At 37.5% G+C, this 14,103-nt stretch overlaps 1 protein-coding gene across 5 annotated transcripts; it reads right to left on the bottom strand.

The window, feature by feature from the left end:
• Positions 1–4,406: 4,406 nt before the first annotated feature.
• On the bottom strand, positions 4,407–13,586 carry LOC104085610 (probable inactive purple acid phosphatase 28). 5 transcript variants are annotated; one of them, XM_009589689.4, is made up of 6 exons: positions 13,250–13,586; positions 13,013–13,160; positions 9,773–10,200; positions 9,425–9,472; positions 8,741–9,214; positions 4,407–4,795 (listed from the first exon to the last, which is right to left on the bottom strand). In XM_009589689.4, exons 1-6 carry the CDS (start codon positions 13,433–13,435, stop codon positions 4,781–4,783), a joined length of 1,299 nt encoding a protein of 432 aa, XP_009587984.1. In that variant the 5' UTR covers positions 13,436–13,586; the 3' UTR covers positions 4,407–4,780. The 5 variants fall into 5 exon arrangements, with proteins under 5 accessions (XP_009587984.1, XP_009587985.1, XP_070044102.1 ...); XM_009589690.4 differs by lacking the exon at positions 4,407–4,795 and adding an exon at positions 5,000–5,235 and having other exon boundaries at positions 13,250–13,580; XM_009589688.4 differs by lacking the exon at positions 4,407–4,795 and adding an exon at positions 5,711–6,010.
• Between the last annotated feature and the right edge of the window lie 517 nt (positions 13,587–14,103).

The raw sequence follows: 14,103 nt of genomic DNA, 5'->3' as shown, positions 1-14,103 counted from the left end.
ATGATTTTGGTATGGCTGGACTCGTAATCGAATGGTGTTTCAATTTTGTGAATTTTGTCGGGTTCCAAGGTGCGAGCCCGGGGTTGACGTTTTGGGTTGACTTTTTGATTTTAGTTAAAGATCTTAGATTTATCATTTAGAATCAATTCCTATGGCTTTTATTGATAGTATTACATTATTTTGGCTAGATTCGAGCCTTCTGGAGGTTGATACACGCGTGAAGGGTTTGTTAGAGAAGTAATTTGACTTGCTTGAGGTAAGTATCTTATCTAAACTTGGTTGAGGCACTAGTTGCCTAAATTATTCGTGATAGCTACGTGCTATAGGTGCGCACATGTGTGTGGTTTGAGCCCATGTGCTAACACTGGAGTATTTATCCATGCTCGGGTAGTACTTAGGCTATGATATTCCTAGAATTTACTGTTATGCTTTAAGATATAATGTTTCTTATATTTGTAACCTTGTTGTGAATTATTTGGGCCATGTTTGAGGTTACATAGAGGCTAAATCTCTGAATGAACTTGATAATTGTTATCTCTGTGATGAAGTAGCCGGTTTGAGCTATGATAGCACACTATACACATTCCTACACTTCAGCATGTCACTTATATCCACGAGTATGAGATCTGTTATTCATTCATCATATACATGTATTTTTGTATATTTGCTTCTCTGTGATATAATTTGGACGGGATGCTTGTGACCATGCTAGGCGGATTGTACTGTTATTCCCGTGACCACGCCGAGCGGAGTATGTTTTTATGCTTGTGACCACACCGAGCGGATTATGTTGTTATGCCTGTGACCACGCCAGACGAATTATGTTGATATGCCTGTGACCACGCCGTGCAGATTGTACTGTTATTCATGTGACTACGCCGAGCGAATTATGATATTGAGCACGTGATAACGCCGGGCTGGTAGCACGTTGAATTGGTCGTGCTTGCATGTGGATATGGATTCATCCCCCTAGGGTCATCCTCTCATGTTTCTCTCTTGATAGTGTACGTGCGAATATTGAGGAAAACTGATCAATGGTATGGTACGGATATGGAAAGGTTGAGGAATTCTGGCCAGTGTTTGCTTGGATTTTGCATTTCATCTTTACATACAATTTCCGTGGTTAATTACTTGATTTAACTGCATATCATCTCTATATGCTGAACATTGACTGAACAAAGTATTTGAGTAACTGTACACTTACACATACAAATGCTTCTTCTTGTGTTTCATGATTTGATTTCATTATTGTTCTGTACCTGTTAAAATGATGAGATTGTACAGGTTATAGCTAGTATCATTTATAATTCGTGCTTCTTTTACCTCATCGATGTTAGTTACGATACTTATTGAGTACATTAGGTCGGTTGTACTCATACTACACTCTACACTTAATTATACAGATTCAGGTATGGGGACCAATTATTATCAGCAGTAGATTTTTTTGTTGGACTGATCATCGAGAGGTGAGGTAGATCTGCATCCTTGGCCGCAGTTTGACTTGTCTTTTCTTATGTACTATTGTTTCAGTTCAAATAGTATTATTATTTAGTTTTTCAGACTTGTATTTCGTAGTAGAGCTCGTGACTCCGTATTTACTAGTTTCTCGGAAATTTACCATGTATTGGCAGTACTTTATTACGTTGAGGTTTCAAACTTATGTTATTTCTATAATTTATGTATTTCTGGTTCTTTATTGTTATGTTTCGGCTTGCCTAGCCGGTATGTTAGGCGCCATCACGACGGATTAGGATTTTGAGTCATGGCAAGTTGGTATCAGAACCCTAGGTAGGTATTACGAGTCATGAGCAAGTTTAGTAGAGTCTTGCGGATCAATACAGAGACGTCTGTACTTATCTTCGAGAAGCTACCGAACTGTTAAAAAACTTCACTTTCTTGTATTCTTGTTGTACAGATTAGTTACTTCCAATAATTTGAACTTGACTCTTTTATTCTCTCACAGATGGTGAGGACACGTGCGACCAAATCAGGCGGATGACCACCAGTACCACCAGCTAGGACTGCGAGAGGCCGGGGCCACAGTAGAGGCTGAGGTTTGGTTCGTACTATAGCTAGAGCAGCACCTATGGAGCCACCCGTTGCTCAAGCTCACGAGCATGTACTAGATGTGGTTGAGCCGGTGGGACCAGTTGAGGCACCAGCAGTCCCCATTGTGATTCTTGGCCTTCAGATACTGGTGTTGGTCCCAACGGCATGTAGAAAAGATCTTGATCGGACTGGCATTCAGCAGGAGACTTGAGGTAGAGCTGCTGGTATTCGCAGTCCCTGAAGTCCCCTTCCACTCTGTCTTTACTGTTTACCTTATTTCAAACAGTTGTATTGTTGTTCAAACTTTATCTGTAGTACTCTAGATGCTCATGTATTCGTGACTCCAGATTTCTGGGATATGTTTAGACTACGCTACATGGTATTTATCATATCTATTTCAGACTATCACAAGTTATTATTATTAATGTTTTGATTTAAATTTTTAAAACTGGTTAAGTAATTAACTAACGTTGGCTTGCCTAGAAAGTGAAATATTAGACGCCATCACGATCCTGAGGTTGAGATTCCGGGTCGTGACTAGTTAGTATTAGAGTACTAGGTTGCCTAGGTATCACGAGTCATGAGTAAGCTTAGCAGAGTCTGGAGGATCGGTACAGAGACGTCTGTACTTATCTTCAAGAGGCTATAGAGCTTTAGGAAAATTCCACTTTTTTTTCTCTCTATCGTGCGACTTTATTCTACAACTGAAGTTTGAGCCATTCTATTTTTGTTCTCTCGCAGATGGTGAGAACACGCACAATATCTACAGTCGGGAAGGAGCCAGAGCCCCCTGTTGCAGCCACTACCAGGGGTAGGGGCCGGGGCCGAGGTTGGGGCCGAAGCACAGGCAGAGCTCAGTCTAGAGCACGTGCAGCAACACCCATTACAAATCCTCGGCTAGAGCATGAGGAGGAGATCCTTGTTCAGATCGCACTAGTTAGACCCGCTCAGGTCCCGGAGAGATTCATTGCTACTCCTGTACTTCCGGATGCTCTATTCCGCCTGGTTGGACTCATGGAGAGTGTGGCCCTGGCCGGAGTATTTCCTATGGCACTAGCTGTCTCTTAGGCTGGGAGAAGAGCTCAGACTCCCGAACTCTCGCAGGCTTTCTTTTAATCTTCTCATGGCTTCTGAGATTTTCTCATTCAAATTACTTTCAAATGCCATAGCTGCCCAATTATTAGGTACACGTGGTAACATCATTCTCTCCTACTGGAATCAATCTACGAATTCCCTGAGCAATTATGTACTTCCTTATTTTACTTTGAAGATATCTTCCATCCTCTTTTCTACTTTTTTAGCTCCCGAATGTACTTTAATAAATGAATCTGCAAGCTCAGCAAAAGAATCAATAAAATTTTCAGGTAAGAGTGAATACCAAGTTAATGCGCCTTTTGTGAGGGTTTCGCCAAATTTTTTCACCAACATAGATTTGATTTTCTGCTTGGTTAAATCATTGCACTTGACTCCTGTAGTAAATGCGGTAACATGATCTCGCAGGTCAGTAGTTCCATTATATTTAGGGATATAAGGTATCTTGAACTTCATGGGAATTGGCAATGGTGATGCACTCGGCTTCCAAGGTTGTTGCGAATACTTGTCAATATCCACTCCGTTAATCATGGGTGGTACTCCTAGTATCTACTCTATCCGCTCATTTTGTTCCTTGAGTTGCTTCTGCAAAGTTAGTACCAAATTTTATAAATTAGAATTATTTGGTATACCTGACTCTCCGGCTCCGAATTATTTTGTATTTCACCACTTCCTAAGTTTTCCAAACCCAAATGAGGGTTTTCAACAGTTGTATTCACTGGTGGTAGAGCCTATACAATACTTGGTAATCCACTTGCAAATGCACACAAAGCTTCACCAATCTGTTGAGCGATAAATTGTTTCAAATTATCTTGCTCATTTGTTGGTTCGTCAATTTGCTGGCTAGCGTTACAATTAGCAGATCTTTCAGATGAATTTTTTTGTGAACGTTGTGGAGTAGTCGTGGGTGTATGGTGTGGTGAAATTCCACCTTGTTGTCTTACTTGTTCTTCTTCACCCACCTGAATAATTTCATTAGTCGTAGACATATTTTGTTGCTAAAGATAAAATACAGAAAGTAAAAAAATTATTAAATTCCCTGTAACGGAACCAATTTGTTTAACCAAAAAATAATTTCAGTAGTCAAAGCAAATATAAAAATAAATCGGGTTTCTAATAACCAATTTTATTTCACTTTTCTAAATATACGAGAACTAGAAATAATAGAAGCTAAATAGTCAATGAGTAAAGGAAAGGAAATCTTATTAATTATCGCAGCTTTCTTCCAAGAATTGAGAGTAAGAATCTTCAATCAAGCAAGAAAATAAGAGTAAAAAACTGATTGCATATATTTGTAAATTCCTTGATTCTTGTACAAAATATGGAAAGGGAAGTTTATATAAAGATACAATATGTAACGGCTTTCCTCACTTAATTCTTGTCCGTTACTAACATTAACTGCATTAATTGCCCGTTACTCAAATTATTCCATAACAATTATGGTAATAATAGACAATCGCATATAATCAGGGATTATGCTAATTTTTTCCCCATATTCCTAACCATCAATGAATCTTCCCCTTTTGTAGTCTTCATGCATCCCATGACTATCTTTTCTTTCCCGATTGTCAGATACGATATCTTTGCAAACAACCCCACGGGTGTTTTAACCACGCCTCATCATTCCTGTTTATTGCTTTTATCCAAATGCCACCTGTTAACATTCATTCCTCCACGTGTCATATATTTTTTTTCCACCAATACAGTTAAGTTATAAAACTCATGTAACATAACCCCCCCCCCCCCCCCCCACACACACACACAATTTTAGGCAAATGTTTTAGACATTACTTATGGTAAAAGAGCAACCTGCCATAAACCTCCAGTAAGTTAGTTGAAAGAAGTGTGCTCTGTCAAATCAGCGTAAAACGTGGAACAGACTTGATACTAATTCTTTTGTTCACAACAACACAGTTACAACTCTCTAGCCTACTCTTGCAGCAATATTGCAAGGCTTGGACATTACAACTCAAACTGTTACATAATTGAAATAAATTCCCCTCAAACTGCAAAGGGTTTTACGTGGAAATATCAACCAAATCAAGAGCCAGCTAAAAAATTGCAAAAACGTACATCGACCATATCGAGTCAATCCTGCAAATGAAAACAATAGTGGGAGGTAAGTGCTTGTAAATCCTCTCGGGAAAAAGAAAAAAGGAGAACACCCTTCCAGTCCCCAAAGAAGAAGAAAAGCAATGGAGAAAAAGGGGAATTATTGCGAAATAATCTAATTTTACTGCTTTTTTATTCGAGAAACAATTGTAACATAATCATTAATCAGTTTCCATCGAGAATGATGAACATATGGTGCCTTAGACTTACAATTCACATTTGTTTCTCATGAAAAGATCTTAATCTGACTGAAGCCATAGTTTAGCAAGCCAAATTATATATGAGACAGAAAAGAAATTTTCCGCTGACCATAGATCCTACCTTCTTTAACCTCTCAATTTCACTTGTTCATCACAGTGTAGCAGACATTCACGAGTTTTAAATGACTTCGTCATTCGTCAAGGTTCATACACGGATAAGGTGGCTCAGGCGGCTTTTGAACCAAACTTTGTCAAGGTTCTTTCTTTTCTTTTAAATAATATTTCAAATGTGGATCAACTCTTGGCTTTTCATAGACAAACTTTTCCTATTCCCAAGAGTAGAGGCAGATATAGGATTTAAAATTAATGGGTTCATAATATATAAGCTCCATCCGCCTCTACCAAGAGTGATCTCCTCTTGTTCTGTTTTCCAACTTCACCCTCCAATGCTTCTCCTAGATTACTTTGTCCATATACATTCATACTGATTATCAATCATCTTCAATTCTCCCTTGAGCAGCTTCTCCCTATCCACTCACCCGCTTTCCGTACCACCCCTATCATAAAAAAACAACCACTAATTACCCCCCTCCAAGTGATGAAAATCACCAACCTGATAACATTAATTTAATAATCAATCACCCATGGTACCAAACGTGAGATCTGATAAAGTGGATCGAAGATAAAGAAGAGCTCTCTCGTGACTTTAACTTGAGTTATTCACAAAAAATTCTGCTAATGAAGATTCAAAGAGGCTGATAACTTAATAGTTAGGTCAGTCAGACTCAAGACGGAATGTTTGGAAGGATGAAGGAGATTAATAGTTCTCTAGACCCTTGAGATCTATTCTGATATGCTTAGTTGAAAAGTACGCTTACCAAGTGTTCCGAATGGGAAGACTTTCTGTACCAAACAATATGTAAAGTTGCATGCTTATACCGTGTTACTTATTTAAACTGAAGATGTGAATTTAAGGCAAAATGAAAAAAATAAAAAAGAATACTAAATGCTATGATGTAATCAAGTTGGATTAGAGGTAATTAGTGTTGAAACTTTCTAAAAACTCACTCATGGGATTGAATCACTTTTAAATTTTCAAATGCAAAGAATACTTGTCCCTACGGACTTAGGAAGCAATGTACCTGTATAGGCATATCAACCAGTTGGGATTAGGGTTAGTTGTTATTGGCACACTCGCACTAGCATCCAGTGCTTGATAGGAGTTTTTGGTCGGTGTTTGACATGACTTTTCTCTATTTGGTTTGAGAGTGTAGGAACTGACGAACTGTAGACATAGGCGTGAGATGCAGTGAATTTCTGGTTTTTACGGAATTCTAGTCTGTCCTAAAATAGACAAACTATTAAGTAGCAGAACTAGAGAATTCTAATTTTATAGAATTCTAATCTGTTTAAAAAGACATTATTGAGTAGCAGAATGGAAAGGGTCCAAATGAAGCATAATTACTGAAGAGGATTCATATAGCTAATCCAACTAGTTTTGCGTAGAGGCGCAGAAGTAGTAGTTGTTGTTATGCAAAGAAGACTAGTTAAGAAATACTGCTTCTGTATCAAATTCTAGCTTGCTTCCCATAAATTAACAAATAAATGAATAAATCAGATAAGATTTAAGAGATAAGATTTAAATCAGATAAGATTAACTTGTGCCTTGGTTTTCCTTCTACTCCTTTACCATCTCTAAAATTTTAAATGTTTAAAAGTATAGATACATTAATTGTTTTCTGATTAAAAGATACGAGCAAAGTTAAAAAGAATAATAAACCTAAGTTGCTCCGACACAGCAGTTTAGGTGCCGCACCCATGTCGACACGACACTAGTATGGGTGTGAATATGACATTCGTACCGGATTTGGTCAAACAATTTTGGGTACTTTGACCACGACAGACGAAAACATTCGAGACGAGATACAATTTGATTCCCAAAATCAGAACCAAAACTAGGGTAAATTTGAAGAAAATAGCATACCTTATCTAGGAAATCAATCATTTACTTATCTACAATTTGAGGGAAAAAAAGAAAAGAAATCCACACTTTACAAGCTATACGTGAGTCTTCCACAAAATTTCTCATACATTAGAGATATTTTTATATTTTTGAATTATTTTTGGCCAGATCCCCCCACCCATATCTGTACTAAGGATCCGTATCCCCGTATCTTAGAATTTACATCTCAAAGGATCCGACCCCTAGATCCGCTCAAAACCGGGCAAACGAGGTCGAAACTGTAATTTGACGACGCATACAGGTTCGTGTCGTCATTTGTGACCCATAGGGTGTCGGACACCGACGCCCGTGTCCGAGCAACTTAGCAATAAACTGACTGAACTTTTAATAAGGTAAATCATCCATAACGATGTACAAGTTCCTAATCAACAGGCACAAAAATGCTATAAAGGGATGTCTTAACTACCACGACCGTTGTTAATTAGATCCTTCATGGGTCTTGATGTAATGGCGTCAAACGGGTGTCATACAGGTATTGACTCTGCGATATTTCTCAATTACACTAAATACTAGAAAAAATGGTGCACATCCTTGTGTATCACATACTTGCACATCTTACATCTGTGTAGGATCGGGTACACACCCATAAACGACTCTATATAACAAAGATCATAACTGCAACAATTTGTTCTTTTTCCTTCTTTGTTCTGGCCCCATGCTTTTAGGTACCCTATTAAAGTGGAACCTCTCTAGACCACAAATTATGAAGTATCTATTTGGCCAGGGATTCACAGCACTTCTAGTTTTCTCTCTTTTAGAACAGCTCAAGTGCGACCCACAAAAGCCTTAAAAGCCTAGTGCTACTTTCTGAAAGCTTAAAGCACTTCAATCTCAATCATTCATAAGATATAACATATCATCCATGCATGTTTACAAAAGGTAACTGCAATTCTGGACGGAAATATATCCTACCTACAGCAAGATGAAAAGAAAAAAGACAAAAAACACAAATCAGATACATTACTCCTGCCGTCCGAATTTATGGGGCACTCTTTCCTTTTTAGTCAGTCCCAAAAAGAATGTCACCTTTTCTTATTTAAAAACAATTTATCTTTAGAATTCCTACTTTACCCTCAATGAATTGATTTACAGCCACATAAATATCTATGGTTTGTTCTAGACCACAAGTTTCAAAAGTCTTGCTTTCTTTCTTAAACTCCTTGCCGAGTCAAACACCGCCACATCAATCAGGACAGAGGGAGAATATCTTAGCAAAAAGGCTGAGAAAGCAATTAAGAAAACCAACAGAAAGAACAGTCTATACCTGATACTTCCATGCTAATGATTGTCTGTCCCACAAGACTTGCTCATCAAACTTGGTCAGTACACCATCATCAAGTCGTTTCCATGTTCTGATCTTCTCCACACCCATCCACAACTCTTTTCCCTTTCCAAGTTCTGCCTGTATAACCCTTGCTCTTCTAGGCCATCCAGCTACACCATAACCATGATATCCAAAGCATCCACCGTAGCAAAACCATATACCTTCTAGATTCCCACAGAAATCATTAGTATGATCATGACCTATAAAAACAGCCTTAACATCTCCCATTGAGACAAAGGTCTTCAAAACTCCGGAGTTTACTGACGAACATGCCACATATTCCCGGTCCGTGCCAACGATATCTTTTATGGGACCTTGACGAATTTCTGGAATCGGGATATGGAAAAACGCTAGTGCAGGATGCATCATTGGCAGAGAACTCTCGACTGATTGATCAGCATTCTTCCATTGTCCCTGTGATTGTATTGACCTGCAAAATGTTACTACTAAATTCTGAATAGGCTAAACCTACCTCGTCAGAGCAGAAACAATTAATGAAAACACAGAACAGAAAGTTCTAAGAAATGGCAAAATTGGGATAGAATGCTGAGCAGTGAATCACTAAGTCATGCACATGGAAGGCTAATGGTGGACATGGAAGGAGAATGCTGAGCAGTGAATCACCAAGTCATGCACATGGAAGGCTAATGCTGTCCCTGTGATTGTATTGACCTGCAAAATGTTACTACTAAATTCTGAATAGGCTAAACCTACCTCGTCAGAGCAGAAACAATTAACGAAAACACAGAACAGAAAGTTCTATGAAATGGCAAAATTGAGATAGAATGCTGAGCAGTGAATCACTAAGTCATGCACATGGAAGGCTAATGCTGGACACAGGCACACATGTGTGTGTGTGTGTGTGCGTGTGAAAGAGAGAGAGAGAGAGAGAGAGAGAGAGAGAGAGAGAGAGAGAGAGAGAGAGAGAGAGAAAACATATATGCTTCCTTCTAATGTCTGCCATTACAATACCTGATATCTTTTAGAAATATCATGAAGCCAACTTAGTTGAGATTCCCTGATCCAGTTATAAGTCCGAACTCCATTGACAACAGCTCTATCTCCACTGTCTAGAAAATATAGGTTAAGAATGCTGCTGTTACTAAAGTATGAGCCAGGTGCACCCCACACTTCAAGATTGTAGTTGCCAAATCCATCAATATTTGTTATTGGGTGCTGTTTTACTGGATCCGAGGTAACTTTGGTTGATGGGAAGGTTTGTGACACAGAATAATCCATCAGGGAGATTAAATACATAAGTTCCTCACGATTCATGGTAGATTCTTGATCATGGTTCCCTAAAACTGCTGCCCATGGAATTTCGGATTGTATAGCAGGAGCAAAAACTTCAAACAAAGATTCTGCAGCATCAGTGGCACTTGCTCCGAAGATGTTATCTCCTGTATAACAAAGTGAAGTGAGCTTTACAAAGAGTACAGATGAACACACAACAAGAATGCACCTGGACTTTTACACTAATATATTTGCAAATTAGAATTCTATAATCTCAGCCACCATAAGATTAGAAATGAGAGTTTCATACATTATTGACTCATTAGAATATTTCAAATTAAAATGAAATAACCTATTATTTAAACCAAAACATCCATGTCCTGCACAAGGATAACCTAAACAAAGACATGGGTACATCCCTACATCATTCAAAGGATTCTTTACAGAAGAAGCACCATGTAGCTAAAACAGATTTTGACAAGTTCTCCCTTCAAATAACTGAGTGAGACTAGAGCGAAATAGCAAAGATCATAGATCAATGACCTAATCAAGTTAAACTGGCCCAAATTTGATCCAAAAGATTGGAAGTGCCTGTGCACATCAGGATGCAATGAAACTCAAGTGTTAACAAGCAAAATGATAGGAAAGTGAACTTCATCACCTGTTTTCTCATGACAGTGAAATTATAAGAAGTTTTAAATAGGTTGTGGACGTCTGTTTTCTTGTTTTTTCAATTATAATTTGTTAGTTGTAAATGAAAAGTTTTCTCCTGAGATTGCACAAGTATCAATGCAAATGTTGAGATGTGGATTACTTAATCGTAAAAATGACCTATATAACTCTTTGCTAAATACTTATACGCAGGATATTTCCATTAAACCAAGCAATTTAATCTTAGAAGCTAAAAATTAAAATTAGAATACACATCCGTGGTTAAGTGATAAATGTGTGTATGAAACATACTTGTGTTGCATTCATTGGATTGGTGTAAACACCATGTGTGGGTGGATTTTATGTAACTTTTTGTCGAGCATAATACACCTTAACTTTCTTTTTATTAATTAAAAATAAAAATTAATTTTGTTTTGGTTGGGCTAGCCAAAGAAAGGAAAGGTGAGTGCTCATAATTCAATCTGTAAACGACGAAGAAACTCATATATCACCGATAGTGAGTGCTGTAAATAAGCTTTGTTTAACTTCCTTTCTATGGCTGTTCCTTAAAAGTTTGTCACTGTATGATTAGGCTTGGAGGATTGATTTCACTAGGCTTGGATTCAATAGCTTGGCTTAGATATTTTTTACAATTCACCTTGATTGCCTTAAAGTACTGTTCCATGTCCTAGCGGTCTTTGAGCCTTGGCATTTCTTGAATCCCGTTGAATGGCTATGGTTCTGGGACTCAAGTTGGGAGTCTCTAGGTGAGACATTCGGTTGACGAGCCAGGAACCTATTTCCACCGCAAGCTCCTCAATTTGACCCGGTCTATCACGCTTTCGACATTGCCACCGGGATCTTGATCGATCGATTTAGGAAAGATGAAAACACAAAGGCCCCCTCTTTGTCCAGAACTTGGACTCAATCCACATCCCTTGCTTGAACCTTCGGTGTTGCTTTAACAATAAATTAGTAACCTTTATGTCTATGGTACTGTATGGACAGCAAGTAATCATGCACCCCTTCACAGTGTCAATTTTCTCGTTAAACCTACAATTCCCTGCTTGTACTCTTATGTAAATTATACCCTTCAACCATTGCCTCCTCTTACTCTCATAAGTTATACCTTCCTATTTTAACTTTCTCCAAGATTTTTTTTTCTCATTTAGAAACTTCAGCCCCGTCTCGCTGCCACCAAATACTTGCTATCTGCAATATAATACTCCTTTATCACCTAATGATATTTAGCATGCACACCCTATTATTCGTTTAGTTTCTTAATTAATCCCATATTGTGGCTACGGAAAAGGCAGTACAAGACATGAGGACTCAAAAGCCACACGATTAACCCTGCAACCTGTATACGAACCAACACACAATCATACATATGAGAGCAAGATTAAATTGTATCAAGTTCTGCAAAGAGGATGAGAGATTGAAACAACACAAGGCTAATATTTTAAGCAGAGAGAGCTTCATAGTTAGTTCCCATTCTCAGTCACGAGTTAGTTTTTGAATGTGATTGACAATCTTCCCAAATCTTAATCAATTGCTCCAAGTTTGTTAACAACCAAAAGTATTGATTATTAGATCCAACTGGAAGACAATAGGAGGAACTTGCTCTTGGAAAAACAATAATAATCAGATCCGTAACTACAAACCGTCGTATCCTGTAATAATGAAACTTTATTGGTCTTCCTGAAAGTATTTTATTTTTCTGAGTGAACTTTATATCTATCAACATTGTACTTAACAAATCACCCCATACCTCTTAAATGCGATGGCTATAGATAAATTCTAATGGCCCTGCCCTAAGTCTAAATATTGCTTCAGCAGTTCAGCTCATTGAAGGGAAAGAGTTTCACAATTCAATAGGGGTCCAACAACAATTTTAAGAAATCTTCATAAATAATTTTCATCTTAAGCTGGAGTGGCTTTGAAAGGTTTACACAAGTAAATTCACTAATAAAAGATGATTGAAATTAAATTTTACTTTGGCCGAGTTTGATTTACAAAGAAAACATGCGATAAACAATAACGTGAGAAGACAGTAATTTACTTAGGTCGCTAGATTTAGCATATTCTGAATCTCTATTATACCATTTGGGGAAAGGCAGGAAGTTACTGAAAATTGATCTTAAATTAGAACTTCTGCTGTGAACACCCTGAAAAGGAAAGTGTTTTTCTTACTTCAGATAACGTCAAGGCAATACATAAAGGTTACAGTTTCCTATGGTTCCGAAAAGGAAAGAACAATAAGAAATACATACTTGATTTAGTTCTGAACTCTGATTATTAACAGAAGGGAAAAGTTAAACTTATTACCAGTAAATACAATCAAGTCTGGATTTTCAATCTCAATCATTTTCCTCAAGAACTGAGTAGTGTTGAGGTCGGAACAGTAATTGAACTCACTCTCCAATACATCTCTACACCGAGTCACCATCCCATTCCCGTAGTGCATATCCGCCACCTAAAACCATCAAACTGAAACAAAATTACAACAAAGTAACAAACAGCTGATCAATTCAGCTAATTTTCCTAGTAAGTTCCTATTATAACCTGCAGAATTTTGAAGGTTCCATCAGAGTTGAAATGCAGAGGCAGCTGAGGCTGCTTCTTGATCAGCTGGATATTTTGGTCGGTGGTTAGTTTACTTGAGATAATCAGTCTGTCTAGTAGATGTAAAGAAGCAATAATGAAGCTGAAGAACAACAAAGAGTGGATCCAACTCGTTGCAGATTCCATAGTTTGTTTAAGGATCCAAATGGAGAAGCAGCAATAAAGATAATAGACTTCATTTTCACTAAGCTACCTACTTTGACTTGTTTATTATTTTCAATTGGAGGTTTTTCTTATGTTTATTTTTTTTTCTCGTTAAATGTGATTAACCACTTCACTTAATTTGGATAGACTACTCAGACCTGTACGATCTAAACCAAGATTTCCGACAAAAACTGGTGTTGGCTATACATTTTCTTGACAACAGTACCGTCATTTTCGAAAATTGCCATTTCAGTCCATTTGTTTCTTAAGCTAATTTCTTAAAATTACAGCTTTGTAGCAAATAATGTTGGGGCTTGTTTGATTGGATGAATTAGGTATTATAATACCTGCATACCACCCAGGTGTTTGGTTCCTTTCTTCGATACTTGCAAAAAATTCAAGACATTATAAATGTATAGAACATGACCAAGTAAAGGTAATTTATCTTTATACTTACTACATAAATTAAATTTTCTAGTTCACTCGATGTGCATACTCTTAATATTGATATTATAATTACAGATAATATAAATATTTTTTATTTTAATTTTATTAATGGGTGATATCCTTTATGGATCAACATGGCTTATCAACGGGATGAAGACAATATATATATATATATATATATATATATATATCGACCCGACCAG

Source organism: Nicotiana tomentosiformis, chromosome 11, assembly GCF_000390325.3.
Source record: "Nicotiana tomentosiformis chromosome 11, ASM39032v3, whole genome shotgun sequence".
In the NCBI taxonomy this organism is placed as follows: domain Eukaryota; kingdom Viridiplantae; phylum Streptophyta; class Magnoliopsida; order Solanales; family Solanaceae; genus Nicotiana; species Nicotiana tomentosiformis.
Note: the sequence above shows the minus strand (reverse complement) of the source record. Positions and strands in the feature narration are given on the sequence as shown.

What these genes read in the sequence shown, in the direction of transcription:
- LOC104085610 (XM_009589688.4), bottom strand. Translation starts at nt 13,435, where the DNA reads ATGGAATCTGCAACGAGTTGGATCCACTCTTTGTTGTTCTTCAGCTTC. An exon ending in GAACCTTCAAAATTCTGCAG is followed by an intron (nt 13,161 to 13,249) that starts GTTATAATAGGA and finishes TGATGGTTTTAG; the next exon opens with GTGGCGGATATGCACTACGG. An exon ending in CCTTCCATGTGCATGACTTG is followed by an intron (nt 9,215 to 9,424) that starts GTGATTCACTGC and finishes ATACAATCACAG; the next exon opens with GGACAATGGAAGAATGCTGA.